Source organism: Falco biarmicus, chromosome 1 (genome assembly GCF_023638135.1).
Source record: "Falco biarmicus isolate bFalBia1 chromosome 1, bFalBia1.pri, whole genome shotgun sequence".
In the NCBI taxonomy this organism is placed as follows: Eukaryota; Metazoa; Chordata; class Aves; order Falconiformes; family Falconidae; genus Falco; species Falco biarmicus.
The window spans coordinates 77,718,747-77,743,028 of record NC_079288.1 but is presented as its reverse complement, the minus strand read 5'-3'; the positions used below and the strand labels follow the sequence as shown (position 1 = coordinate 77,743,028).

General features: G+C 37.3%; 1 protein-coding gene across 5 annotated transcripts in view; it reads left to right on the top strand.

The window, feature by feature from the left end:
• ACOX3 (acyl-CoA oxidase 3, pristanoyl) overlaps window positions 1-22,615 on the top strand; it is a 36,653-nt gene extending 14,038 nt beyond the window's left edge. For all 5 annotated transcript variants that reach the window (XM_056338686.1, XM_056338695.1, XM_056338677.1 and 2 more), the window contains 11 exons: window positions 6,385-6,481; window positions 6,901-7,083; window positions 8,441-8,563; window positions 10,224-10,344; window positions 10,829-10,948; window positions 11,628-11,741; window positions 13,411-13,526; window positions 16,171-16,345; window positions 16,834-16,901; window positions 17,596-17,682; window positions 21,306-22,615. In XM_056338686.1, the coding sequence (XP_056194661.1) occupies window positions 6,385-6,481; window positions 6,901-7,083; window positions 8,441-8,563; window positions 10,224-10,344; window positions 10,829-10,948; window positions 11,628-11,741; window positions 13,411-13,526; window positions 16,171-16,345; window positions 16,834-16,901; window positions 17,596-17,682; window positions 21,306-21,425 (1,324 nt within the window). In that variant the 3' untranslated portion in view covers window positions 21,426-22,615. The remainder of the gene's footprint in view (window positions 1-6,384; window positions 6,482-6,900; window positions 7,084-8,440; window positions 8,564-10,223; window positions 10,345-10,828; window positions 10,949-11,627; window positions 11,742-13,410; window positions 13,527-16,170; window positions 16,346-16,833; window positions 16,902-17,595; window positions 17,683-21,305) is intronic.
• Window positions 22,616-24,282: the final 1,667 nt, after the last annotated feature.

Below are 24,282 nucleotides of genomic sequence, written 5' to 3'. Positions count from 1 at the left end.
GTATTTGGGAGCCAGGGGCTTTTCAGTAAAATGTATGGCAGGCATAAGAGGATGGACATAAAGCAAGAGCTTGGGTAAGTGCTAATACACATTTCTGTTTCTTCCCTTTGGGTTTTGGGGTTTTTTTTGTCTACCTTGGCTAATGTAACGTTATAAAAATTACTCCTTACTGCAGTGCATGTCAGTAAATGATTGCCACTGATTGGTATTGGTGATGAACCAATTTACTGTCCGATTTAATGTAACTAGCAGAAAATTGTTGCTTTCCCCACTCCAGAAATGGAAATGATACCCAACTGAATCTGCATGGGGAAGTTTCAAAATGAGTTATAATTGTGTTTCTGAAGTGGAGCTTAACATGCCTGTCTTTGTAAAACATGTTCTGAGCTCATTCAGCTGTAGCCACTGATAACGTATATGCAGTTTGTTGAGCAGACAAAACCTATAAGGGAAAAACTAGTGAAATTAAACTAGCAAAGATAGCGCAAACCACTGCCAGATAGAAAGATATTTATTTTAACTGAATTATTTCTAGGGGAGAAAAAAGTCTTTCTGGGGGAAGAATAATTGTTAACTGTAGCTAATTATAATGATGGTCTTCAGAAAACAAGTATTTTATTATCTGTTTAACAATGTTTCATGTACAATTAAAAATGTGCTCAATCTCTCCATACATAAAACATGCAAAGACATTCAGCGTGTTCGCTAGCAATTACTGAGGCCAGATTCAGTTCTCTAGATACTGAAAACAAAACAAAACACCCAAGAAGAAATGGGTAAAGGGGATTTATTGGTCAGAAAAACAATAAATGGTGTAAAAGAAGCCCTCCTGTAAAGATATTGCAGGTTCTGAAAGCCCCCACTACACTTCCTTCCTTGTGTATTGGCAAAGATGGTGTGCATCACACAACCTCCAAGCCTTTATGAATGACTTTTAAACGGTTCATTCATTTTTTTAGATTCGTTGCTATTTCAGTATCAGTTCTGCTACTGCTAGTTTAAGGGCAGAACAGATCAAAGTCCAGTTCTTCAAAGGGGTTTTGTTTCCTAGTATTTATCATCTTAACTCTTAGATTTTGCAGTGGTTGCAGGTACTTCACTAGGAGGATAGGAGCTGTAATACATGGTTGAAGCCTACGTAGTCTTTGGAGCTTCATCTTACAGTCTGAAGCAGGAGTTCGGTGAAGATAATTTCCATACTCAGCTTCTTTGGTTGTTTGCTTCTACTCCCACACTGCCTTTTTCTTTGTGCCGGGACAGATATTTGTGTAGCTGAGGGGGGTGGTGGGGCTCAGCTAGGGAACTGGAACTGCCTGAAAACTAATCCCACAACCCCCCTCCCAAAAAAAAAAAAAATTGGCTGCCTTCAACCAGATCATTTGTCAGGTCTGGCTCACTGCAAGGCCACAGAAGAGGCTGTTCCAGTACAGGGAAGGGGACAGTACAGGGATATGAATAAGAAAGCAAGTGTAGAAATCAGTCCTGCTTCACAAGTAAACAAGCTTATGGTTGTTTAATGTTTTTATTGTCCTGCAGCCTCTGACCAGAGTCACAAACAATTGCAATGGTAATGAAGCAGCTATATAATACAAATAAATGTTAAAAATTCCTGTATGTCTACTTACATTATCTGAATACAGTACCATCAATACTTAAATGCTTGTGAACAGTGCCAGTGTCACCGTTTAACCAAGTATTTTGCAAGACCCATCTTGCATATTTGCAATTTCAGTTAAACTGATTTTTACAGTAGAATCATTGGTACTTCCCTGTTTTGCCCTCTCTACTTTGTTTCTACAGTCAAGGTTGGACACTATATGGGTACATACAGTGCTATGCACATTGCTAAGATGTAGTCACATTGCTGAAGAGTGCTGCCTTATCCTCTCATTTTTGTCACTCACATGTACCTCAAAACTGTAGCCATAGCCAGTTCACAGACAGGCACTTGATGGTGCTAATGGGGAAAGGTAGATTCCAGATCTGGTCATACATTTGTTTTACCACCCACGGAAATACAGCCTAGCATCTGCAGTGAACTTCGAACAACCTTTTTTCTCCCTTAGCAGAGTTCTGTGAGCTCTCAACAGTTGCGGGAGTTTGTCCACCCAGAACTACTTGCAAGACTGGCACTTAGCTTATAAGAACTTCAGGGTGAGTGGGTCTTTGTATGTCCATGAAGTCCATTAAGACAGGGTTAGGAGGCCTATAAAATGCTATGTTGTGTTGTCATTGCTATTGAGCATTACTGTTACAGAGCCGCATTCTTAGATTAGAGCCTTGATTGTGGAAACTAGAGCTAATACACTGCCTTGCTGTTTTCCCCAGCTTTTCTGTTAACTCTTCTCAACTCTTAACCTTTCTGTGAGTTTCAGTCTGGAATCTGTGGCTGTTCTCTTTCCTTCTGCAAGTTTTTCACCAAACCTCTGAAGTGTTACGCTTCCCAAGGTTTACTGTATCCCATAAACAGCCATGAGATCACTTGACTCGCAGCCTTCCAATACCATTCACTAGCTTTCTGTTTCTGGCTGGAAGGATTGAAGGAATTGTCGCTGCACCATCTCTAACGTAGTCAATAACAAAAGCTGGCAGGAAAGGCATTTTACTGAGTCTGAAATTCAGCAAGTATGTTTGAGCTATTTGTACTATAGGTAACAGCTTATTAATTTAGTACTGGCAAAAGGACCTTGTAGTTTTTCCAGCTGCTCCCTTTTTGTCAGCATTACTGCACACCAGATGAATTACTATTGCATGATTTAAAGTCAGTAAAATTAACTTTGCTTGAAATGTTCCCTAAACTACTGGCTGAAGAATCGAAACAAGAATGCTACTCTTGGAATTGCACTTCACTCTGCTCAGCTAATCTAGGTAGAAATCTAGGTGGTACTTTTTTTTTTTTTTTAAACTATGGACTATGTGATGCAAATTTGCACATTGCTGTGGAGCCCTATGATATGTATTTAAAGGGACAGCCATCTGTCTTTCTTGCTGAGAGGTCTTAATCTCAGTCACACTGTTTGCTATGCAGAAGAGGCCCTAAGCAGGGTAGGTTTCAAACCTATGGTCTTGTCATCACCATGTGAAATTTAGCCATTTTCCAAACTTGCTGGTACGTGATATCCCCATGACTGTGTATACAGTTCCATTATTGTAAGATATTTCTTCAATTCTTTAAGGAGATTTTTCCCCTAAATGCGTTGACAGATGTGGACCACGTCTATTTACTATGCTTTCTAGGCTAATAACTATTGGAAATGTGATCGTTGACTTCATTAAATCTTACTATTTATTTTTACTATGTTCCAGTGTCAAGCTCGAATTGGCCAGTATGTCTAACAATTTCAAATAGCAAGGTTCTTGGAGAATGAGCGTAACAGCAATTGGAAATGATCTCATAAGGTCACTTAACTCCCAGGTCTTATAAGGTTCTGCTTTTATTTTCAACGGTGGTGCTTATATATATCTTATTTCTTCACACATGGGAATTTTTGGTTGATTTCTCATTGGTAGTTCTGTCTCTTTTGCTTCTTAAAGTGTCCGCTGTCTTATATGCATTTATTTTGATAGCAGCTTACAGAAAAAAAAGGAAATATATCTGTAATAGACAGTATCAAGGGAAAAAATGTAAACTTTCAAAAACTTATTTGAACTAATTTTGATTTTAAGAAAAGAGATTGTTATATAATGATTGGAAATTTAGTATTCTGGTTCACTAGTTGTGAAAAGAATTATGATGGGTATACATGTGGTCTTTAATCAAAATAATTCTAAGTGATCTTCTATGTGGCACAGAATTAGTTACATTGCATTTGTGTCAGACAGATTATAATAAAACTTTAGACAAGATTTTTTGCTTTTCCCAACAAAAGACTTCCTCTAGATTTAACTATTTGGGATTGTATCGCAATAGGTGAAAGTAGGTAAAATTGTTTAGGTTATTTGGGGAGCTGTTTTGTTTGGCACACATCTGCCACATGTTCAATATTGGTAGACTTGAATTTCCAAAAATTAAGTTATTAGTATATAGATTCATATATTAGTAGATTTTAATTTTCTTTTTAAGAACTCTAGAGTTTCTAGCACATATCATTGTAAGTAATTTTTTACAACTGCACAGCTGTGCTGAATGAATTGAACTAATCACTACAGCGGAAAACACAAAAGGACAATTTACCATCTTGTGCATTGTCATTACTATCATGAAATCTTACCGTTCGTCATACACGGGACTAAACATGTTCAGAATAATACGTATTTGCAAAGAGAAGGCCCAAGAGCTGGAGCCCTTTGAAATTTCTTCCTAATCTGTGCCCCAAAGATTATATCATCTCTCTGTTAGGTCAGCTCTTTCTTTAGTCTGGCTTTATGATTCCAGTTTTTATCACCCATTCCAAAGATTTTAAAAATAATATTTCATTGCTTTCTTCCCTGCAGCTTGTCCTACTGGGGAGGAATCCTTTATAAAAATCCATGAACCTCCCTTACTTTCATCACTCAGATTCCTCCTTAAAATTCTCATTTGCTCTAAGGGCTTATAAAAAAATGCCAGTGCTTAGCTGCAAATGCACTGTGACTGACAGATACCATATCAAGAAAGTATTTTTCAGTAGTTAGTGTCTGCCTGTTTGTTTACACATTTGTAGCTTCTTGCTTTATTCTTGTATTGTAAACTCCTAGGAGGAAGCACCTTGTAGTTCTGTGGATTTACAGTAACTAGGGAGAGTGCTAAACTAGGGACCTAAACCTTGCCACACACACTCTCATGTAATTAAAGCAATGAGTAGCAATAATTGAAAAGCTCAAGTTCTGTCTAACATGCATGCTATTGCTTAAAACTATTGGATTTGCTATTACAGTTGTAGTTGTGATGGATTTTATTTGGGTTATAGGGAGCAGAGAATGTGGATTTAACCAAAAGATCTTTTGAATGAGGTTTCCTGTTTTCAATGATTTGGAAAAAAGTATTAAAAGATATGGAAATCAGAATTTTGGGAATTCTGAATTTGCTCCTGTTACAAAGTAGTGTTGTCTCACTGAAGTTGGCACTTAATAAAGCACTTTTTAGCATCGTTAAGGCCAATAAGCAGCTGGTTCTTGGTTAGGATAGCATGCTTTTCCCTGTGGCTAAGTCTGAAAATACTGTGTATCTCTAAGGCTGAATAAATTCAACATGCAGATATGTTTCCTTGGAAACAACTCATAATTTTAAAGCACATGCAGCAAGGCAGCTCTTATGTAATTTATTAATGTGAAAGACCTGACTCTCGTGAGCCTTATTAAATAGATCAGCCTGTATTGGCAGGAAAAAGGAATTTGCTTTGATTACAAATACAGCTTTTCAAGTGCTATTAGATACTGAGATATTTGTGAGTGGAGCTGATATTACTGCTGTTGTGCCAAGTTGTATTGCCCATTAGGGTGAAACAGTTCATACACTTTTTCCTGAAGAATATGAATACTTGGGACGTTCTCCCTATTCTAACAACTTACTACTTTTTTGCTGCTAGGGTGCCACAATTTAGAAAAGGTTATCTTGCTCTTCCTTTTTGAGGTACAACATTCAGGGAACAGAAATCCTAGTCTGAGTTTAAACAAAGGAAATTTTTCCATTCAGTTCCTTCTCAGGGCACTATTTCAGCTATGTCCTCATAAGGATTGCAGTAACATGAATGATCCTCACAGATCTGTATTTTAGACTCATAAATATATATAGTGTATTTATTCCAAAGCAGTCTCTAGACAACACTTCAGTAAAACATGTATTTCAGCAGAAATGTTTGTGGCAGGGCATTATTAGGAGTCAGAATGGCCCTGATGGGTTCTAAACAGGAGAAGGAAGTTCATCTTCCCAAGCTTTTTGGTAGCTGAGGTATATCAGGCTAAGTAACTTACCTAAACTCACGGAGACAGAATTCAGTTAAGGTTTCTGGGCTGTTGGTGAAAGTGTCTGTCAAACCACCTCTGTATAAGGTCTCTAATAAGTAACTTTACCTGTCCCTTCCTTCAAACAGAATACATTGCTCATCTTCCCATAAGCTACTTACTTCTTCACTTGTGAAACTGCTGAAATGGTCTCCTATAGTCAATGAGGTGTTTGTTTTGGTTTTGTAAGCGTCATCTTTTTCTTTTCTAAAAATAGTTAAGTTATAATGAATTATTTCTCGTCTTGAATTTCCTCTGATGCCCTGAGTCTGAAAACCCTTGTTCTCCCAGGCATACTCTCCTAAAACTACCTACCTGGCCTCATGGGCACTGTTTTCTGTTCACTGATATGCCTGACATCACTGTGCAATCACGTCTTTTTTGTGACCTTTTTTCTGTAACGTAGACACCTCAGACTATGTCAAGGTAGATTTTACATTGCTTGTGTATTTGTTTGAACAGATTTGCAATGTTCCACAATGTCAGGATACCTAAAGAAAACATCCTGAATATAGCTGGAGATGTCACAGCTGAGGGAAAGTACTCAAGTTCAGTCAAGGTATGAATGAAGGTTTTGTTTCCTTAATACACTTCATTAAATATACAAAGGTATAAGTAAGTTAAGAGATAAAGCATGGGCCTCTATAATGTTAGGAAGTACGAGATATCTGGACTTAAATAACACTTGAGGATTTCACATGAGATAGTCAGAATTCTGGTTTTTTACTTGCCTTTCAGAGATGCCTCAACTCACCTTACTGATTTTACTGACTTCTTGCTCTTTGCACTACGCCACTGATGCCAGAGTAGTTTAGAGAAACTTTTGCATCTTGCCTGAACACCTTCTGAATGTGTCAAGAAAGAAAACTGGCTAATCCTCTCAGGGCTTCAGATCATGCTAACAATAGTTGTATCTTCACAGGGGATGTAAATGAAATGTTAGCCTCACCATTCAGTCTGTGCCTTTTATTCATTCAGGACGTTAAAGAGCGTTTTAGTGCAGCTCTGGGATCCTTGTCCACTGGCAGAATTCTGATCACAGCATTTTCCACGACCAATTTAAAGCTTGCGTTATCAATAGCCATTCGCTTCTCAGCAGCTCGCCGTCAGTTTGGACCAACTGATGGTGAAGAACTACCTGTTCTTGAATACCAAACACAGGTAAATACTTTGGAATTCACATCTATAGACTTTTATATAATGAAACACAGATTCAGAGCTACTGCAGATCAAAATACCGATGCTGGATGTAGTGCCATTGTCTGTCATCTGAAGTGTGATTGTAGTGCCACTGTGGGGGTTCATTCCAACTCAGGACCTTCTTCTGGCATGATCTGGCTTTTAGAAAGACTGTCTTCTGTGCACACATGAAAGTACTGCAGATGTAGAAACTAGTATTTGTTTTAAAATGTCAGTGCCTCTTTTGCTGCTATGCTAATTTTCTCTTGTTTAACCTTTATGCTTTAAATGTGTAGAAATCAATGACATTCATTATGGTGAAGTCTCAAGCTAGCACTGATTTTGAGAGGAATATAACCAGTGTTTGTTTGCAGATTATGCAGATGAAAACCACATTTTGCTCTGGTAAAATCGATCAAGAGTATGTAGGGTAACTGCGCAGCAGAGGAAACTTGGATCTGCTGAATAAGAAAGGTTAATAATAAGAAAGTGCTGAAAACAAGCATGCCTAGTTTGTCCTCGCAAAGTGGGTGCTTTTTTTTCCAGGTTTGCACTTTGTCTTGTAACTTTGAAAGATTTAATGGATTTCTACAAAGTGGCAAAAGTTGCCTTCTTTTCACCTCTTCTGAATAAGCCAGGGTCTGCTTCCCACTATACTTTGAGTCTCTTAGTGTTTCTCAGTTTTGGCTTGTTCTGCAGGCTTTGCTTGCTGAACCTCTCATTCTCTTCTTGCTCTACCACAAAAGCTTCCTCAGGCAGTTTCTGTTTTCCTTCATGGGCTCCAAGTTGCAAGGAGCAGCAAAGATGCTTTTTTTGCTGCTTCCCAGCCCTGTTTTTTTTTCACAGAATGCGTGCACCCAGCAGGAGCATATGTTCAGCAACGAACAAGCAAGTGAAACATCTACAACCTCTGTCATGCCAGTACTGAGGGAACACATGAATCATGACTGGCCCCGGCATGCCAGACATTGTATAAACACAGGGCAAAAATATATCGTTGGTCCCCAAAGCTTCAGTGAACTTTTGTACTGGTTTAACAGAACGTTTATCACAAATTCATAAAATGCATGAATTAGAATAACATAACTGCAACTTGTGTATAGAGTAGTTCCACTTAATTATGTTTATAGGTACTTACATATATATATATATATATATAATTATATATAGATATATAGATATATAGGTACTGTTAAGTTCTCTTCTCCATAAAACAGTTTTCCAATTTGAGCAAAGTAAAAACGAATGGGTTGGTTCAATATTATAAGATAGTTACATATATATAACTATAAAAAATATGTATCAATTTGCATTCAAATATCATTATTTTTCATTCTAGCAATGGCGTCTACTTCCTTATCTAGCTGCTGCATATGCCTTAGATTATTTCTCCAAATCCCTGTTTGAGAATTTCGTAGAATTTTATGCAGGCATATTGACAAAGCAAAGGAGTCAGAGACAGGTAAGAAGTTTACACATTTCTTCTTTGCTGAGTTCTTACTATAATACACTGGAAATTGTTAAATGAAGGACCTACTATAGGAGTCTGAGGCCATCTTACAATCAAGAATGCTATAGCAATGTCTCAGAAATCTGGGACATGCAAAATAATGATTAAAGTTGCATTCAGAAAAACATCCAAATTAGTTTTGATGGAGTGGTTCAAATTTTATTGGTTTCTATGGGATTTAAAGTTATGTTCCCTTGCAGAATTGTTTATCATAAATATATGATGATAATGCAAATTCAGCTTATAACTGTTGTAAATGATACTGCAGGGAGCATATATCAAAGACTTTCTGAAATGATACTGTTCTTAATTCCTGCACAGACTCTGTGAGTCTGACTTGAGTTTGCAACTCATGTTCGTGCCTTAGGATAAATATTTTTGGAGAAAAAAGTTAAGATTTTTGATTTTTGAGTCTTAATGCCAAGTTTCTTTTCCACAATGAGACCACTGGAAATCATCCCTTTACAGAGGAAATACTTTGATCTGTCTGTCTGTGTGCAAGGACTGATTTGCAATCAAAATAGCTGTCCTGTAGGGGTTTTATAGCATAGAACTGATATTTATTATTTAAAATTTTGACAGTATTAATTTAGGGCCAGCACACTGGCTGTGTTTTGCTCAAAGCTCACTTAAACATTCAGGCTTTTTTTTAGCTAAATAAAGCTTGTGAAAAATCTGTGTACTAATTGCAATGTATTCTAATTTCTCCTCTTTGCACAAATTTCAGAAGAATCTGTTTGATTTTTTTAATCTGATATTTTATCTCTGTAGGTCTCCAGTGTGCAGTCTTAGGCAAAACAGTGGCTATCAGAAAAAAATTAATGATAGAAAAAAATCTGATTGTTGACAACATTAAGAATGTAATCCTTTTGAATTCCTTTTGTGCTACAGGAGATCTTAAAAAACAAACAAACAAACAAAACCCAACCAGGGAGTTACCCTTAAACAGGCTTTGGTAGTATCAACCCCTTATCTCCAGAAACTAGAATTCCAAACACATTTTCAAAGGAGGGCAAACAGTGTGAGTCTTAATGCAGGCTACTGTGGTTCTCTGGAAATGGAGGGGGTACATTTAAGTTTTCCTACTCTTCGCAAAATTGATGCTTGAAAGATCAGTGAAAACCATGTAAGGCAGTAAATATAAATAATCCCTTGCTGACTGGGGAGAGAAGGATTGCTTATGGCACAGAGGGGATAGAAGCTTTCTCTGGACATGCCACATTCAGCCACCTGCCTCTCGATCTTTGGGAGGAAAAGGCTGGCAAGCAGTGAATTATCCCATTCAATGCTATGTCAGCTGGTGCATCTGAGCTAAGATGTACCCATGTGTCCATTACCTGGAACAAATTATTGTTGTCCCATATAATGTTAGTGCTGAAGGTTTTTCAATTGTGTCAGATTTTTTTGGTGGCAGCAAAAAATAGGCTCTGCCCCTAAACAGATCTCAAAAAAAAATATAATGTATGTACAGCCAGTTACTCTTTTCTTCATTTTAAAGAAAAAAAGATCATTTTCTTCATTATAAAGCAGTATATGTAGGAATGACTTTAACTGGTCACAAACTTACTTTGTGTAAAAATTGTTACTTGCTCATAACTTGTTTTTCACAAAGGTTGATTTGGGACGTGAGATTCATGCCTTATCTGCTGCCAGCAAACCACTGTCATCTTGGACTGCTCAGCAAGCAGCCCAGGAATGCCGAGAAGCTTGTGGAGGGCATGGTTACCTTGCCAGTAAGTTACAGACTACTGCCTACACTGATCAGAAGGAGAATGGTTATGTTGGTATGGTTTTTGGCTGTTGTTGTGGCATGGTGTCTAAATTTTAGCAATAAGTTTAGAAAGGTTTTTTTCCTCATATCCATATTTTTAAAGTTTGTTTCATACCTGATACCACAAAAAAACCTTAAACCCATGCATCATCTGCATCAGCCTTTGAAGAGACTGTACATGTGATTCAGACACAGTTCTAAAAATAAAGATGCAGACTTTACAGATGAAAAGTCCCATTGTAAAATGAATGCCACACTTTTCTAAAATCTTTCCAGTATATTCATTTTCACAAGCTAAACAGTGAACTTTCAATCTCCTCTGTTAGTAACAATATATATAAAGAAACAGACTACTGTCTCAATTTTGTCAGAATAATTATTTAATTCCTCTTAGCTTCCATTAATACATTGCAATATATATAAATCGTGCACTTGTTCTTATTAAGTGAATCGTCTGGGTGAAATCCGAAATGACAATGATCCAAACTGCACATATGAGGGAGATAACAATGTCCTGCTTCAGCAAACCAGCAACTACTTAATGAGGTGGATGAATTACATAAGAGGTAAGTTTTCATTGTGGAATCCTATGCTGGACCCAACAGTGTGTAGCTAATGGAATTAGGAGATAATTTCATACTCAAAGCAATTGACAGTCATTTAATCATTTTTTAGAGCATAAATAATGTGCTACAGACTCAATCATATGATACGTTCACAATACACAGATATTTGCTGCAAGAAATATTCTTTCTCCTAATCTTGCAGAAGCTAGCTAGATGTTTTGCCATCCCTATTCAGGGGATACAAGTAGTATCTTTCTCCCTGAAAAGTGCAGTTTAGTTCAGTGGAACTACTACTGTAGTTGTTGTAAGTCTGGGTATCCTCTGCTCATTGTACTTACAACAGTGCATATTGCCTAACTTGGTAGTAATATCCATCAGTACTTGTAGTTCTCTAGATTTTGTTTCAGTTTTCTAGCAGTGAGTTTCACCAGCATCTTACAGAACTGGAAAACTCAGCAACGAGAGTTGACTGTTATGGAACTTAAAGGCAGTGATGTCGGGTTTTTCAGCACTTGTCCATCAGTCCTCATTTGGCTGGACTAGGCCATAATAAAATATATATTATAGCCTAATTGCATCTGGCCTGTCAAGTGTATGCATGGCTTTGTAATAGGCTTTTAGTTCCAAAGAGTCTGATTTCTTTTCTTATAAATCATTTTTATTTTCTTTGGTATTTCAGATAAAGCTCCTTTTGAATCCCCTTTTGGAACAGTAAACATTTTGCAAGACTACCATCATATCCTTGGCTGGAAATTCACAGCTGTTAGTGTTGAAGATTGCATGGACTCCTCAGGTAGCCTTCTGCTGAAAACCAGTTAAACTGAGTCTAGAATCTTGAATTCCTTTCCAGAGGAAAGAATCCAAGGATTTGAGATTCAGCCTCTGCTACTTATTAAACAGTTTTCATATTACTATTTGCTGACTTGCTTTGTATTTATGCATTTCAGATGACTAAGAACATAGTTTGCCTTTCAAAATGTGTCCCATTGTCTCCATCCTCAATTCTGGAACAGAGGATAGCATCAGATATTTTTCTTCTGTTTTTGTTCCTCTAAAGTAGCATTTGTGATCTAGGTTTTTTGCCACTGTATTGTTTTCAAGTGAAACTGTTGTAAGGGCCATTGATTGCCCCTGCCTTATATCACTAAAATACCTTATTTTAGAAAACCATACAAGTGATTAAGAAATACATTGAAAAAGCTTCTAAGTTTGTGTGATTTTAACAGCTGCTTCTGGTTGCATAGAGAAGAATGAGTAATGGTGAAAGAAAATTCCCTGCAGTTTTCCTGGCTTACTCTGCTATAATCAAATCAAGTATGACATTAAATGCTGTTCCCACTTTTGTATTACTATGAGCCCCGATAGGCCCTTGGAGGCAGAAATTAACAAAGAAATGAGCAGATAATGAAATAGTGACACGACCTTGAGCAAAAGTGAATCTGTGAGACTGAGAACATACTGGGGGAAGAAACTCCAGTCTTAATATTAATATATAAGGGGCAGTCAAGTTGATTGCTAGAATTCAGTAACCACTTCAGTGCTCAAATAATTGCAGAAAAGCTGAACTTCCAATAGTGATGCATAGTACGAAGTGAGATAGTATCATAATAGCTATGGGGTAAAATCTGAATAACTTCAAAATACAAATGCTTATAAGAAAAAGACTAGTTCAAAACAACTAGTTGCTTTCTTCTTTGTTGTATGTCTCCAACTCATGAAATCCGGCAGAGCATGAACTGATACCTAAGCACATGTTTTCTCCTCTTGTAATACCTACTGAACCAGACTATAGTTTTAAAAATACCTGAATCTGTTTATTGTTCCATTCTGTTAGGAACTGAACTATTAATTTAGATGCCTGAATTTAGACAGCATGTGAACACTCACAATTGCCTAAGTAATAGTCTACATTAAATCTTAAGCTAAAACAGAAGCAAGCAGGATTCATACGAGGACTTCATGCTGAAGTACTTTTTTCCTTAATAGTCCCAGGCTTCTCTAAAAATGTAATGCACTTATGTACAAAGCGGGTCATTCAAATGCAATTACATTTAGCCACCTTTGCAGTGTTAGAAGTCATGTGCTTCCGCAAAAGATGGACTGTATTCTCAGAAGAGACTGGGTATCTTGCAGACCTAAGTCTTAATATGGGAAGAAAATAAGCTAAGAAAATTTGATCAAGTCAGAAGTCTAAATTGAACTGTGGATATACCTTGTCTTTTGGCTTGGGATCAGTTTGAACTAGCCAGGCATGGTATGTCTTCACTGTACATTTACAATCTGACTATCTTACCCAGATGTTACTGCATCTATAGTAACAGGCAAAGTGTCATATTAATGGATTGATTAACACTCACTTTTAATCTCAGGTGACAAAATCTGAGACTGCAAGTAGAAACTGCATGTGATTTCTTGCATCATAAATGTGAATGTTAAGGATTTTGGTTCTCTCTTTTCCACAGTTCCTTTAGCAGCATATAAATGGCTGGTTTGCTACCTGCTCAGAGAAAGTGATCTAAAGCTGAACAAGGAGAAGCAGTCTGGGCGAAATGATTTTGAGGCAAAAAACAACTGTCAGGTAATACTTATTCAGCTTTCTTATTTTATTTACTTATCTTCATCCAAGTTTGCCAGATCCTCTTAGTTCTGTCTTCTTGTGTCATGAAGTACAATTTCCTCAAGCACAAAGCAGCAAGTGAAATAACTAATAAAATGTAATACCTGTCCATGTGCATTGTATAGAACCTGATAGCAGGAGGACAGTTACTGTCAGCAGAATATATCTTCCAGGATATATTTTCCTTCAGAAAAGTTGCAGGCATGTGCTGGGTGATTTGATAGCACAATTTCTGAAGACTAAACCTACTACTATTAAACCTCCTGCAGCATCTGATTATTACATCTCCATCTGCTCTTGTGGCCAAATACATACCGTAGGAAAGAATCTTGCTCTGGCAGGTAGGTAAACTAGATGACCTAATAGGTCTTTTCCATCTCTAATTTCTGTAGTGCAAAGTACTCATGAAAGATACCAGACTGACAGCATTGGAGCCTGAAAGGAAACACTGACAGTCTACATATAGCAGATCCATCCACTCTCTCTCCAGAGAGTTTTAACAGCTAGGAATGGCTTAACTCCAAATTTCAGTGTATATCCCCAGGCTCCCCAAATTCTTCTGTTACCTCCATGAGAAAAACTGGCTCTCATCCAAGGAAAGAACACTTGTCATTTGTCACTGAGGAGAGAGATCCGTTCCCTGAAGATGGCCAGTGTTGTTCACCTTATCTGCAAAGCTCATTAAAAAACATCAGGAAGGAATATTCAACTCTTCAGCTAGAAGGAGCCAGCCTAGCTTAAACAGGGGATGATCTGTGTGAAACCACTGGTAGAGTGGAGGAAATCTTTTCCATTCTTACCCTAGAAGCACCTTATTAGAGAAACTTCAGGGTCAAATTCAGAACAGGAATTGCCAAAAATTCAAGTCTGATTGCCTGTCAGTTGGCCATCTCTTGGGAGGCTGGTGCCTGGGTCAGTGTGTTAGAGAGAATGACTTCCTGAGAAGTGTGAAGGTTCTCTTCTCTTCTATGTTCAAATGTGCTAAATTTTAAAGATACATAGGCATATAACTGCTTTTGAGATAGGTATTGAAATACCCGAGGTCATTAGGTTTTCTTTTCTCCCTGCAATTCATCTTCAGGACAGTGGGAATTTTTATTTTAAATTCATGCCTCAAAACCATCTGAAAATGATTTACAAGTTATGCTTTAAAGACATGTACATATTTGATTTAAAACTTTCTGGGCATGAAGAAGCACTTTTCTGTCAGCCCAGTGGCTGACTAATATATAATATTTGTTCTTGCTATAGGAGATCTGGAAGAGATTCCTAGCCTATCCATCCCTCAGTTATTTTGGTTTGGGGATAGCTTGATAGAAACAATAGAGAAGTGCAAGCAAATGTAAAGGAGGAAATAGAAATGGAATTATAGGGGAGAACAGGGAAATAATTCTTGATGCTCTATTTGTGATGTTAAGACTTATTTCATTCTCAGTAGGGAATTGATATTCGTATCTAAAAATGTCCTTTCTGGTAAGGGGGAAGTCCTCCCTAAACCTGCAGAGAACAGATGTGTATTTTGCAGTTCATACTTGTATCTGAGCTTGGAATAAATATGCCACTGAATAGCTATAAAGAGAGAGGCAGTAACCTTTGGAATATCCCTTTTTTAAATGCAACAGTGGATTTAAATGCAAGGATGATGCAGGTATTTAAAAGAAAAAAGAAAAAAACTAATCAACTAATTCTAAATTAAAAAAAGCCCTGAACAAATGGGCTAAAAACAAACGCTGGTTTACAGCATTGCAGTAAATCAGCCACAACAGCAATGGTTTCATCCTCCCCTTATGTTCAGCAACTAAAATGTTTTTGGTCAGCAGTCTATTTCATGGCAGGACGTATGCCGTGATACAGCAAAGGTGAAGTATATAAAAGTTGGCAAGTGTTCCTGTGTGAGTACAATCACTTAAGGTTTTATACTCTGTATTAACAGTAACTGCTGACTTGCCTTTCTGATCAGATAGTTGGCAAGGATTAGTTAGATGGATCTTTCAAAACATATTGCAATCTATTTCAATCCATAAACAGAATCCACTCATGCTAACATGATCAGATGTTTTATTTATTATGTGAAGGGACTCTAATAAGTTTTCAATAGGTTACTGAAGCACTTTGAAGATTTTACTGTCTTTATAAAACTCTGCATAATGTTAAATACATGTAAACCTACCGCTATCTTCTTAGAGTTATATGAGTTTATTAATGATCCTAAAGTCAGCTGACTTGATTTTGGTGTGGTCTTCTGTCTGATGTAGCTACTAGATCCCATACAGTCTGGGGGCAACTGCCAAATTACAGTAGTAACAGGCATACAGTCTGTGCTCCCTTTGGTATAAGAGAGTACCCAAACTGGAACACAGTGGAAAATTAGGATCTTATTTTCAAGAGGCATGTAATGAGGCATTTTGTGACTAACTTTTGCAGAGACATGGTAGAAAGTTTTCTCCTAGAGTTTTTTCTTAGACTTTCTTTAATCTTAAGCTAGATCAGCAGATCTAAATCAACAGATCTCCACTAACTTTACCAGAGCAATGCCATTTTGCACCAGCTGAGGACTGGTTCCTTATATTTTGTTACTCAGTGTCCTTCTTTTCTGTTTCCTAAGGTGTACTACTGTCGATCATTAGCCATTGCTTTTATTGAACAAACAGTCTTACAAAGATATCATGACTACACTCATGATCCCAACATACCACCTACCCTGCAGCCAGTGCTTAAGAATCTCAGTGCTTTGTATGGACTCTGGTCTTTAAGTAAACACCTGGCCGTGCTCTACCAAGGTGAGATCAGCTCCCTCAATACATTGCGCCTGTCACTTTCTAACAGTCCTAACTTGGCAGGGGTCGGAAATACTAATTAGAATTTAGATTAGAGCATTTTCTTATTGCCTGTGTAACATAAAAAAAAAAAAGTCGTTCTGGGCAAACTTTCAGGAGCAGGAATCTGGAGAGACAGATTAACCCAAAAGGCTCTGGTTTAGCTCAGAGATGATGGAGAGCTCACAAGTTTTGCTGTGGTCCAGTGCTTGGGGGAGAGGGTGGAGGATAGGCAGTAAGATGCTGTAGTGTAGCTTGTTAATGCAAAAGGCTCCAAATGTCTTAGATTAATGGTTTTGCAGTCAACTCATTAGTGAAAGACCGTCAATCCAATTAATTACACAGGAGCACCTGTTTAGTCCTTTGAATACTGAACTGATAAACTCCTTTGTAAAAGGATTGTACCAGTGTAATCTTTACTGGTATAAGCTTCTTTGTGAATGTGTTTGCAGGTGGCTATGCTTCAGGTGAACAAGCTGGTAGATTTATTCAGAATGCTATTCTGGAGCTCTGCTACAGGGTAAGCCTTGAATGTTATTTGTTGTGATTAAATAATAATATAATATACAAATACTAAAGAAGAGATATGTCAGTTATTCTGTGCTTCTGGGGGTAAATTAGCAGGATATTAGATTAATCATTTCTGAATAACTTCATGTAAAGTTTAGTAACTCATTGACCGTAAATCTAGTCCTAGTTTATTTACCAAAAATTGAAAACAAATATATCTTACAAAATCACACTCTATCCTTTGTGACCTTGCAGTCTTCAGTGGAAAGCTAGTGAAATGCTGCAGTCCAGTTCTATTTATTTCATTACTGTGTTAGCTCATGATTTTTTTTTTTTTTCAACACAAACACTTTTCAAACTGGATTATATTCTCTACAGGTAAGCAAAAGTTCAGAGAAGTTCTGGATGTTATGTTTTTCAAGTTCAAGAATAGGTGGTTTTATGTATGTAAATGGTGCCATCTTGGTTAAATTGTGTTTTAAAACTCATAAGCAAAGGTGGAAAACATTTAAAATACAGTGTCTTTTGGCAATTACCCTGGGAGGAAAAAAAGCAAAATAAATCTAGACTCCTTATTGTGGATTTCTCTTAAGTTACGAATAGCTGATACTTTATGAAAATAATCTCTATGCTGCTCTGTAGTTCACAGGTAGCCATAGACAGCTATAGAAGTTGCCAAATGTATGTCTTTTGTTTTTAAACAGTTGAAAGATGATGCAGTTGCCCTGGTTGATGTTTTTGCTCCTCCTGACTTCATTCTCAACTCTCCCATTGGTAAAGCTAGTGGAGAGGTAAGAAAACCCATTTTAAGATTTGTCAGTTTCATCATTAAGAAGGGTATTGCCCATAAATAACCATAACATATTCAAGATACTTCACAGCTACAAAAGAAGACACCATTTCAGTGGAAAGTGCCAGACTTAAACTGATGTCAGCAGAAAATTACATTTTGCATTTGCTGGAGACAGGCTTCAATGGGAAACTCATACAGTATTGCTCTAGTTTGCTCTTGTGGGTGTCTCTGCTGCTGAACACAAAAAAATATAAACAATACCATTTCCTAAAATTCCTTCAGGAGTAACATGTCTTTAGTATATTGCTTAATACCTTGGAAAGGTAGTAAGGTATATTTCTTCTCTGCCTAAGGCTTTTACTACCTTTACTGGTATTCACATCACTAAGTCTGTCTGATGTGCATCTAAGTGGAGTAGAAATTATTTCTTTATTTTAATTCCTAATAAAATTTTTATTTTACTAAGATAAAAGAAAATGTAAAACTTGTTCCAGTTAAAAATTGTATCAGAAACTGCACATTTTTTTGAGAATTCTGTTTATCCAGTGGGAATTCTAGGATACGACAAGACTATCTTGTATTAACCAGTGTAAGGTACAGCGTTACCCAAGCAATCTCAGAAATGTTAATACAGATTTGAAGGATGCTGTTATGTCAGCATCTCACCTTCCTTTAATGAATATATAATCCATCTTTGTTAAGGCTGAGAGATATTTTTTTGTGTAGTCTAAATTACACAAGGCAAGAGCTGAGTTAAGAGCATAAGAATGGCGGTACTGGATCCAGTTCACAGGATAATCTGTAACTGGCAGAGGAGGTTGGCCATGGAACACAGTTGTGTGTGAAACAGATGAAATATCAAGGTGTTCTTTCCCTAGTGTCTCAGCAGTTGGCAATTGGTGGTTTAAGTGGTATCTCATGCCATAGGCTGTATTTGTGTCATTCTGTTTAACAGCCACAGTTGTATCTATCCTCTATTATTTTTTCCCATTATTTTCAAATTCAGCTGTCTTTTGGCTTCCACGAATGACCTCATAATTTAATTATGAGTACTGTGAAAAAATGCTTCTTAGTCTTAGTCCATATACATTGACTGTCTGGGTAGTGCCATTTCGTTCCTCTCACAGGCCTTGTTTTCCTTCTCTGTATCTTTCCTGGTTCTGCATTATTCTTACTGAGGTGTCATAACCAGACCTACAAGCAGGATTCAGGATGTGGGTGCACCATGGATTTGGCTATACTAAGTCGTGGTTTGTCTCTGGTTTTTTTTTTTTTTTCCTTGACATATTTAAAGAGCTGTATTTCATTCCAGTCTCAGCAAACCAAAATTCTTGCTTGCTGGCCAACCCTACTCAGCAGGGCCAAGCTGTGGGATAACTATTATGTAGAGACTAGTGTCTTAGTACAGTAGTTTGTTTTAGTGTGGATAGACCCTGTAGAGAACCACTAGGGCCTGGGGAGACCGCCAGGAAGTTTGACAGGATTGCTGAGTCAAGTGTACTCGATGCTTTTCAATGTTCTCTGTGTCTTCATGTCTAAAGTCATCCATTGTTCCCATGGTGATCAAGCAATACAGAAGGCAGCCCAGATGTTTCTAACAAGACACTGATCTAAGAGAATGATTACTTTGGTAACACAGTCTCTACAAATAAAGGAGGAAAGGCTAGCTCTAGATACCCAGCCATCTCAACAATAGGATTATAATCATCACTAGAAACTTTGTTTCCATTTCTGTAGATTTTAGAGGATTAAATGAACGAAAGAGGTCATGGGAGGGAAGCTCCAAAGGTAACCCTAAGAGAAGGAACATCATCTGTGGGAACGTTAAGAATATCTGTATTGGCCAAAAGCCTATTTTCACCCATTATTCTGTCTCTAACAGACGCTGTGAGCAGATGCTATGGGCAGGAATATAAAATATGGTGCAAGTACACAGTGATCCGTTCCTAGAATACTACCCCCTTTATAGCAGTCAGCTGGAGATTTCTTAGCAGCTGATGAAACTGTCATGTAATGGATTTGGCTAGCTCTTCTTTGGCTAGCTTTTAGCTCACACAAATACTGAAGCCACAGAGGCTTATTAATATTAGAGATGAATGTTAGGAATATAGTCTGTGAGACATACAGATAAGACTAAGAACTACTGACTTCCTTGTGTACTAAATATTTGTTAAGGTTTTTGTAAATTCATTGAGTCATATTGAGAAAATAATTTCAAGCAGCGGTATCTAATCCATGTTCTGCAGAATTCAGGAAGGTTTTCTGAACTGCCTCTAAGTCTGTGGGTTTCAACTTGTGTAAATATTTTCAACTGAAATTTGAAAAAGGCTGCCAATCCCTCACTCAAAGAAAATAATTAATAAAGCTTTTCTGGCTGTCTATATTTAATTCTGTATTCATTGCTATCTTTGCGACTTCTAAAAACCAATGCAAACATTTTAGTAAAAATTACAGTATGGTAAAGCCTAGATTATCCAAGCAAAACAGGAAAATAAATTAAATTCAGGATAACCTGTGTTGTACTGCAGTGGAGTGCCTTGCACCATGAGCCACAGATCATAATCAGGGCAGAAGAAAAGTTTTCATAGTTGTTATGGGCAGTTTTAAGCCCTAAGTAAGAATTCAGATTCTCTTCAAAAGAAACTTTTATGATGTGGACATCATTTCCCCATACAAGCCTTGACAATGTCAGCTTAAGTATGCAAAGTTATTACCACATTTAATTTAAGATTGATTTATAATTGTTAGAAAATATCAAGGCATACTTGGAATGGAATAAATAACACTAACCCACGTAATCAAGGTAAAAATATATTTAGTATTAAATATATTATATTTCAATAGCTATTTAAATCATCACAAATATATAGGGCAAAGCCATCTTTTGATGTAGAGGAAAGGCTTTTCACTTTACATTGCTGACTGCTTTTATACTACATTAATATTGTATTACACTCTTCTCTAACTTACTGCTAAAAATATGGCCTTCCTTTCCTCATCTTTCTGTGTCATTTAAAGTTTTAAGCTTCAGTTAATTATGAACTGCCAAATATTGCTAAAATTATACTTTTGCAAAGTGTACTTCCCATGTACTTTTTTTTAAACTATTCCACATAAAATTGTACATTGATGAAGATAATGAATTAACAGTCTGCTTAGGAGAGAAGAATTTCTTATGCTCAGATTGAACAGCTCACATCTGGTAGAGAAGTTATGTTACTTTCCAGAAATGTGTTGAAATAAGGTAAAAACAGATATGCACAAGTTCTCTCAGACACAGTCTTCAGGTTTGGACAGAACAAAGATTAGCATAATATGACCTTGTTTCCATATTTCTACCTTTGATAATACAACTCAAACAATAAATTATAGAGGTTGCTGGTTTCCTGCTCTTAATGCCAAAGGTGGTCTAGATTATTTACACGGGTATCTGACATTTATGGTACTTTGACATTTTGTGATTTATCTATGTGTTTATTCTTGCCTGTTCATAATTATTCACATTTGTTACCTAGAAATTCAATCACAATCTCATTTCAACCAATAAGTTACATAATTTATCTTGCAGAACTTTGATTTATTTTGTGTATGAATTAATTATTTTTTATTATCATTTTGCAGTTATATAAAAATATGTGGGCAGAGATCCTTCAAGGCAGCAAAGCTCTGAACAGACCTTCATGGTGGGCAGAATTTTGTATTAATAAACCTGTTACATGCAGGCTGAAGTCAAGACTGTAAACCAAGCAACTTGTAAGAAGCTGGATGGGCCTGAGATGGATACTGTGTTTCAAACATCAGGAGGAAATGAGACCGTATGTCAAACACTGCAAATGAAAGAAATTTTCATAGAGAAGTGCCAAGTCTTAAAATAACTTTGAAATCAAGTCCAACTTGGTCTGAAGGACTGTTAACATAATGACAGGAGCAAAAGCAACACTTCTACACACTATTCATATTTACTCAATTATATACAAAATATGAAGATTTATTATGATCACTACAAAGTTTCTATAAAAGAAATGTTCCAATCAGTCTCTTGACTTTACTTGTCATATTACAGAAGTTAAATGATTAAAAAATATTTCCCACCAGGGGTTATGAATAATTTGAACAAAAGCAAAAACAATTTAGGACAGGCCAGACAGAAGCTTTATTAACTGTGATCATAGTGAGAGAACATTGAGAGAGTATCTCCCCCGCAGCTGGCCTGTTCTCAGCCAACTGTTTGCAAAGACCCAACATGTATGCTGTTTGAGAAAAAAGAGGAAAAGGTGAGGAAAAGCATTCACTTCAATGTTATCAAAGCCAGGTATCCTTCCCTGGAGGCAAAGACTCCTTAGGTAGCTTGCTAACTGCCGCAGTTCTAAGGAATCAAACAGTAAATAACATTATGAAGAGATGGCTCTTGATGGAGCCTGTGTTAGTGGCACAGTGTTTTCTTGCCTCAGAAGTGGGAAGTTGGAACCAATCTAAAAGTTGTTAGCTTTTAGTCCAGAGGAATGTTCTTTTAGTAAAGATAATTTCTTAGTCAGACCTCTCAATCCTAAATTTTAATAATTTTACCACCACAAGTTCAAGGTCAATGAAAGATGATCACCCTCAACACACTTCAGTACAAAAAACTGAACAAGCAAACAAAACCCCCAAAATGCTAAAACTGTTGTTTATCATCCCATTGTAAAAATGGATAAAAACTATCTTGTTAAACCTTACCTGTATTTTTTTCCTCTGAACTTCATTTTCTTTGCCAGAGATAAGTGTTGCCTGTTCTTTTTCTGCCTCTCTTCTAATAAGCTATATGAATTATGGCATAATTCAGGATGCCCCAATAGAAGCTGTTTGTCTAGCTATTGAACTGTAGGCAACAGTCAAAACTTTAGCTGCCTTTGCTGAAAAAATCCCAGAATAAAGTGTTTATTTTCTTTGAACTGTTTTGCCTCTTTTAATAACGTCCAATAGGTGGCAACGTCCCGTGGAAAAAGAACAGATCAATGCAGCGAAATACCTATCATTGGATATTATGGAATCATGAAGTCTCATGATTATCTTCATCTATTTTCTAAATCAGTAGGGAACCCAGCAAGTGTCTCCTGCTTGTATTTGTGCAGACCTGAATGAAGTAGGCAGAGCACATTATGCCCAATATCCAGTGTGAACACCAGGATCTCTGACAGTGAAAAAGGCAAATGGGGAAGAGATGCCCCACTGCATAAAATGCAGACATCAGTAGCATTGATCTGTCAGTCCACATTCTGTACTATCAATTGATCATTGGCATTATTTCACTGTCCTACACACATGTGATTTCACCATCACCTTTGAATTCTTCCTAAGTGATGTGGTCTTTTCCTGCCTCCTTCCTCACAGCTGGCAAACAGCTGTATGTAAATCTTGCATATAAACTGTAAGTCTATTTATGAGACATTTGTAGCCTAGAAGAAAAAACGAAGGTGTTTGGTATGTATCTTAAGCCACCTTTGTGCAAAAAAGACCTCTGAGAAATCAGCTGTCACAGTAGAACAGAACCAAAGACAGCGAGCCCCAAAGTACCCACCAAACACGACAGGACAGTCAGACACTCTGTAGAAATATATCCCTAAACTATTCCTGCTAATCTTATTTATTTTGACTATTTAGTCAACATCCAAACTCCCTGATAAAAGCCGAGTCTCTCTGTGCTGATAAGGATTCTACAAACAGGCAGGAAAGTGTGCTGTGTGTTCTGAAAAGCTGCTAACTTTGAGTAGAGCAAGCACTGCAGAGTGCAGCAGCAAGAACGTGGTTATGGGCAGACAAAGTGGGATACTCGGTAAAATGTTGTGGTTATGGACTGTGTGTCACACAGCTTGCACTAAGCTTAGAGCTTCGTGGGATCCTCAGATACCCACACAGTCAATGGCAGGAGTTAGAGACCTAAGCACCAAAGCCAGAATAAGTAAAAGCAAAGCAGGGGCACCGTGAGGCTTTGGAAATTGATACTCATTACAACGCCACACATCTGTGCACCCCCAGCTGTGGGGTGATGGTGGCTGTTCACCAAGACTCTGCAAGCTGTGCAGGTGTTCAGCAGCTGTTGGGCTTTATATGCTGCCAGCAAAGGCTATCTCCTTTTACTCCCACACCCAGCGCAAAGCCACAGCACAGCAAAGGCAGGCTCAATCTGTGGGCCAGAGCCACTTTGCCCTCAATATTATCAAAACTAGTATTTTCTGTATGAATATCCAGGTAACAATTCTTTACTCAGTTATGACTATGAATTTCTGCCCTGTGTGTTAAGCCAGACCTGTGTAATCAAATGAGCAAAATACCCTTTTCCTCTGAAGTCGACAATAAGGTTTTAGATGTCTTCTACATCCTGCTCCTCAGAGCAGCAGAAATTTTAAGTATGAACTTGCAGAGCTGCGGCATGGAGAAAGATGTCATGAAATTTGGCATCCATTTATCTACTAAATCATAGGGCAATAATTCAACAACTACCACAAGATGTCATTATTATATGCAGTTTGTTCCTCTTCATAGGACATTAAATAGAAGAGGCCTCTGGCAGAACAGAAAGTCATTTCCCTCCGGGTTCAAATGCCAAATAAAGTTGGAT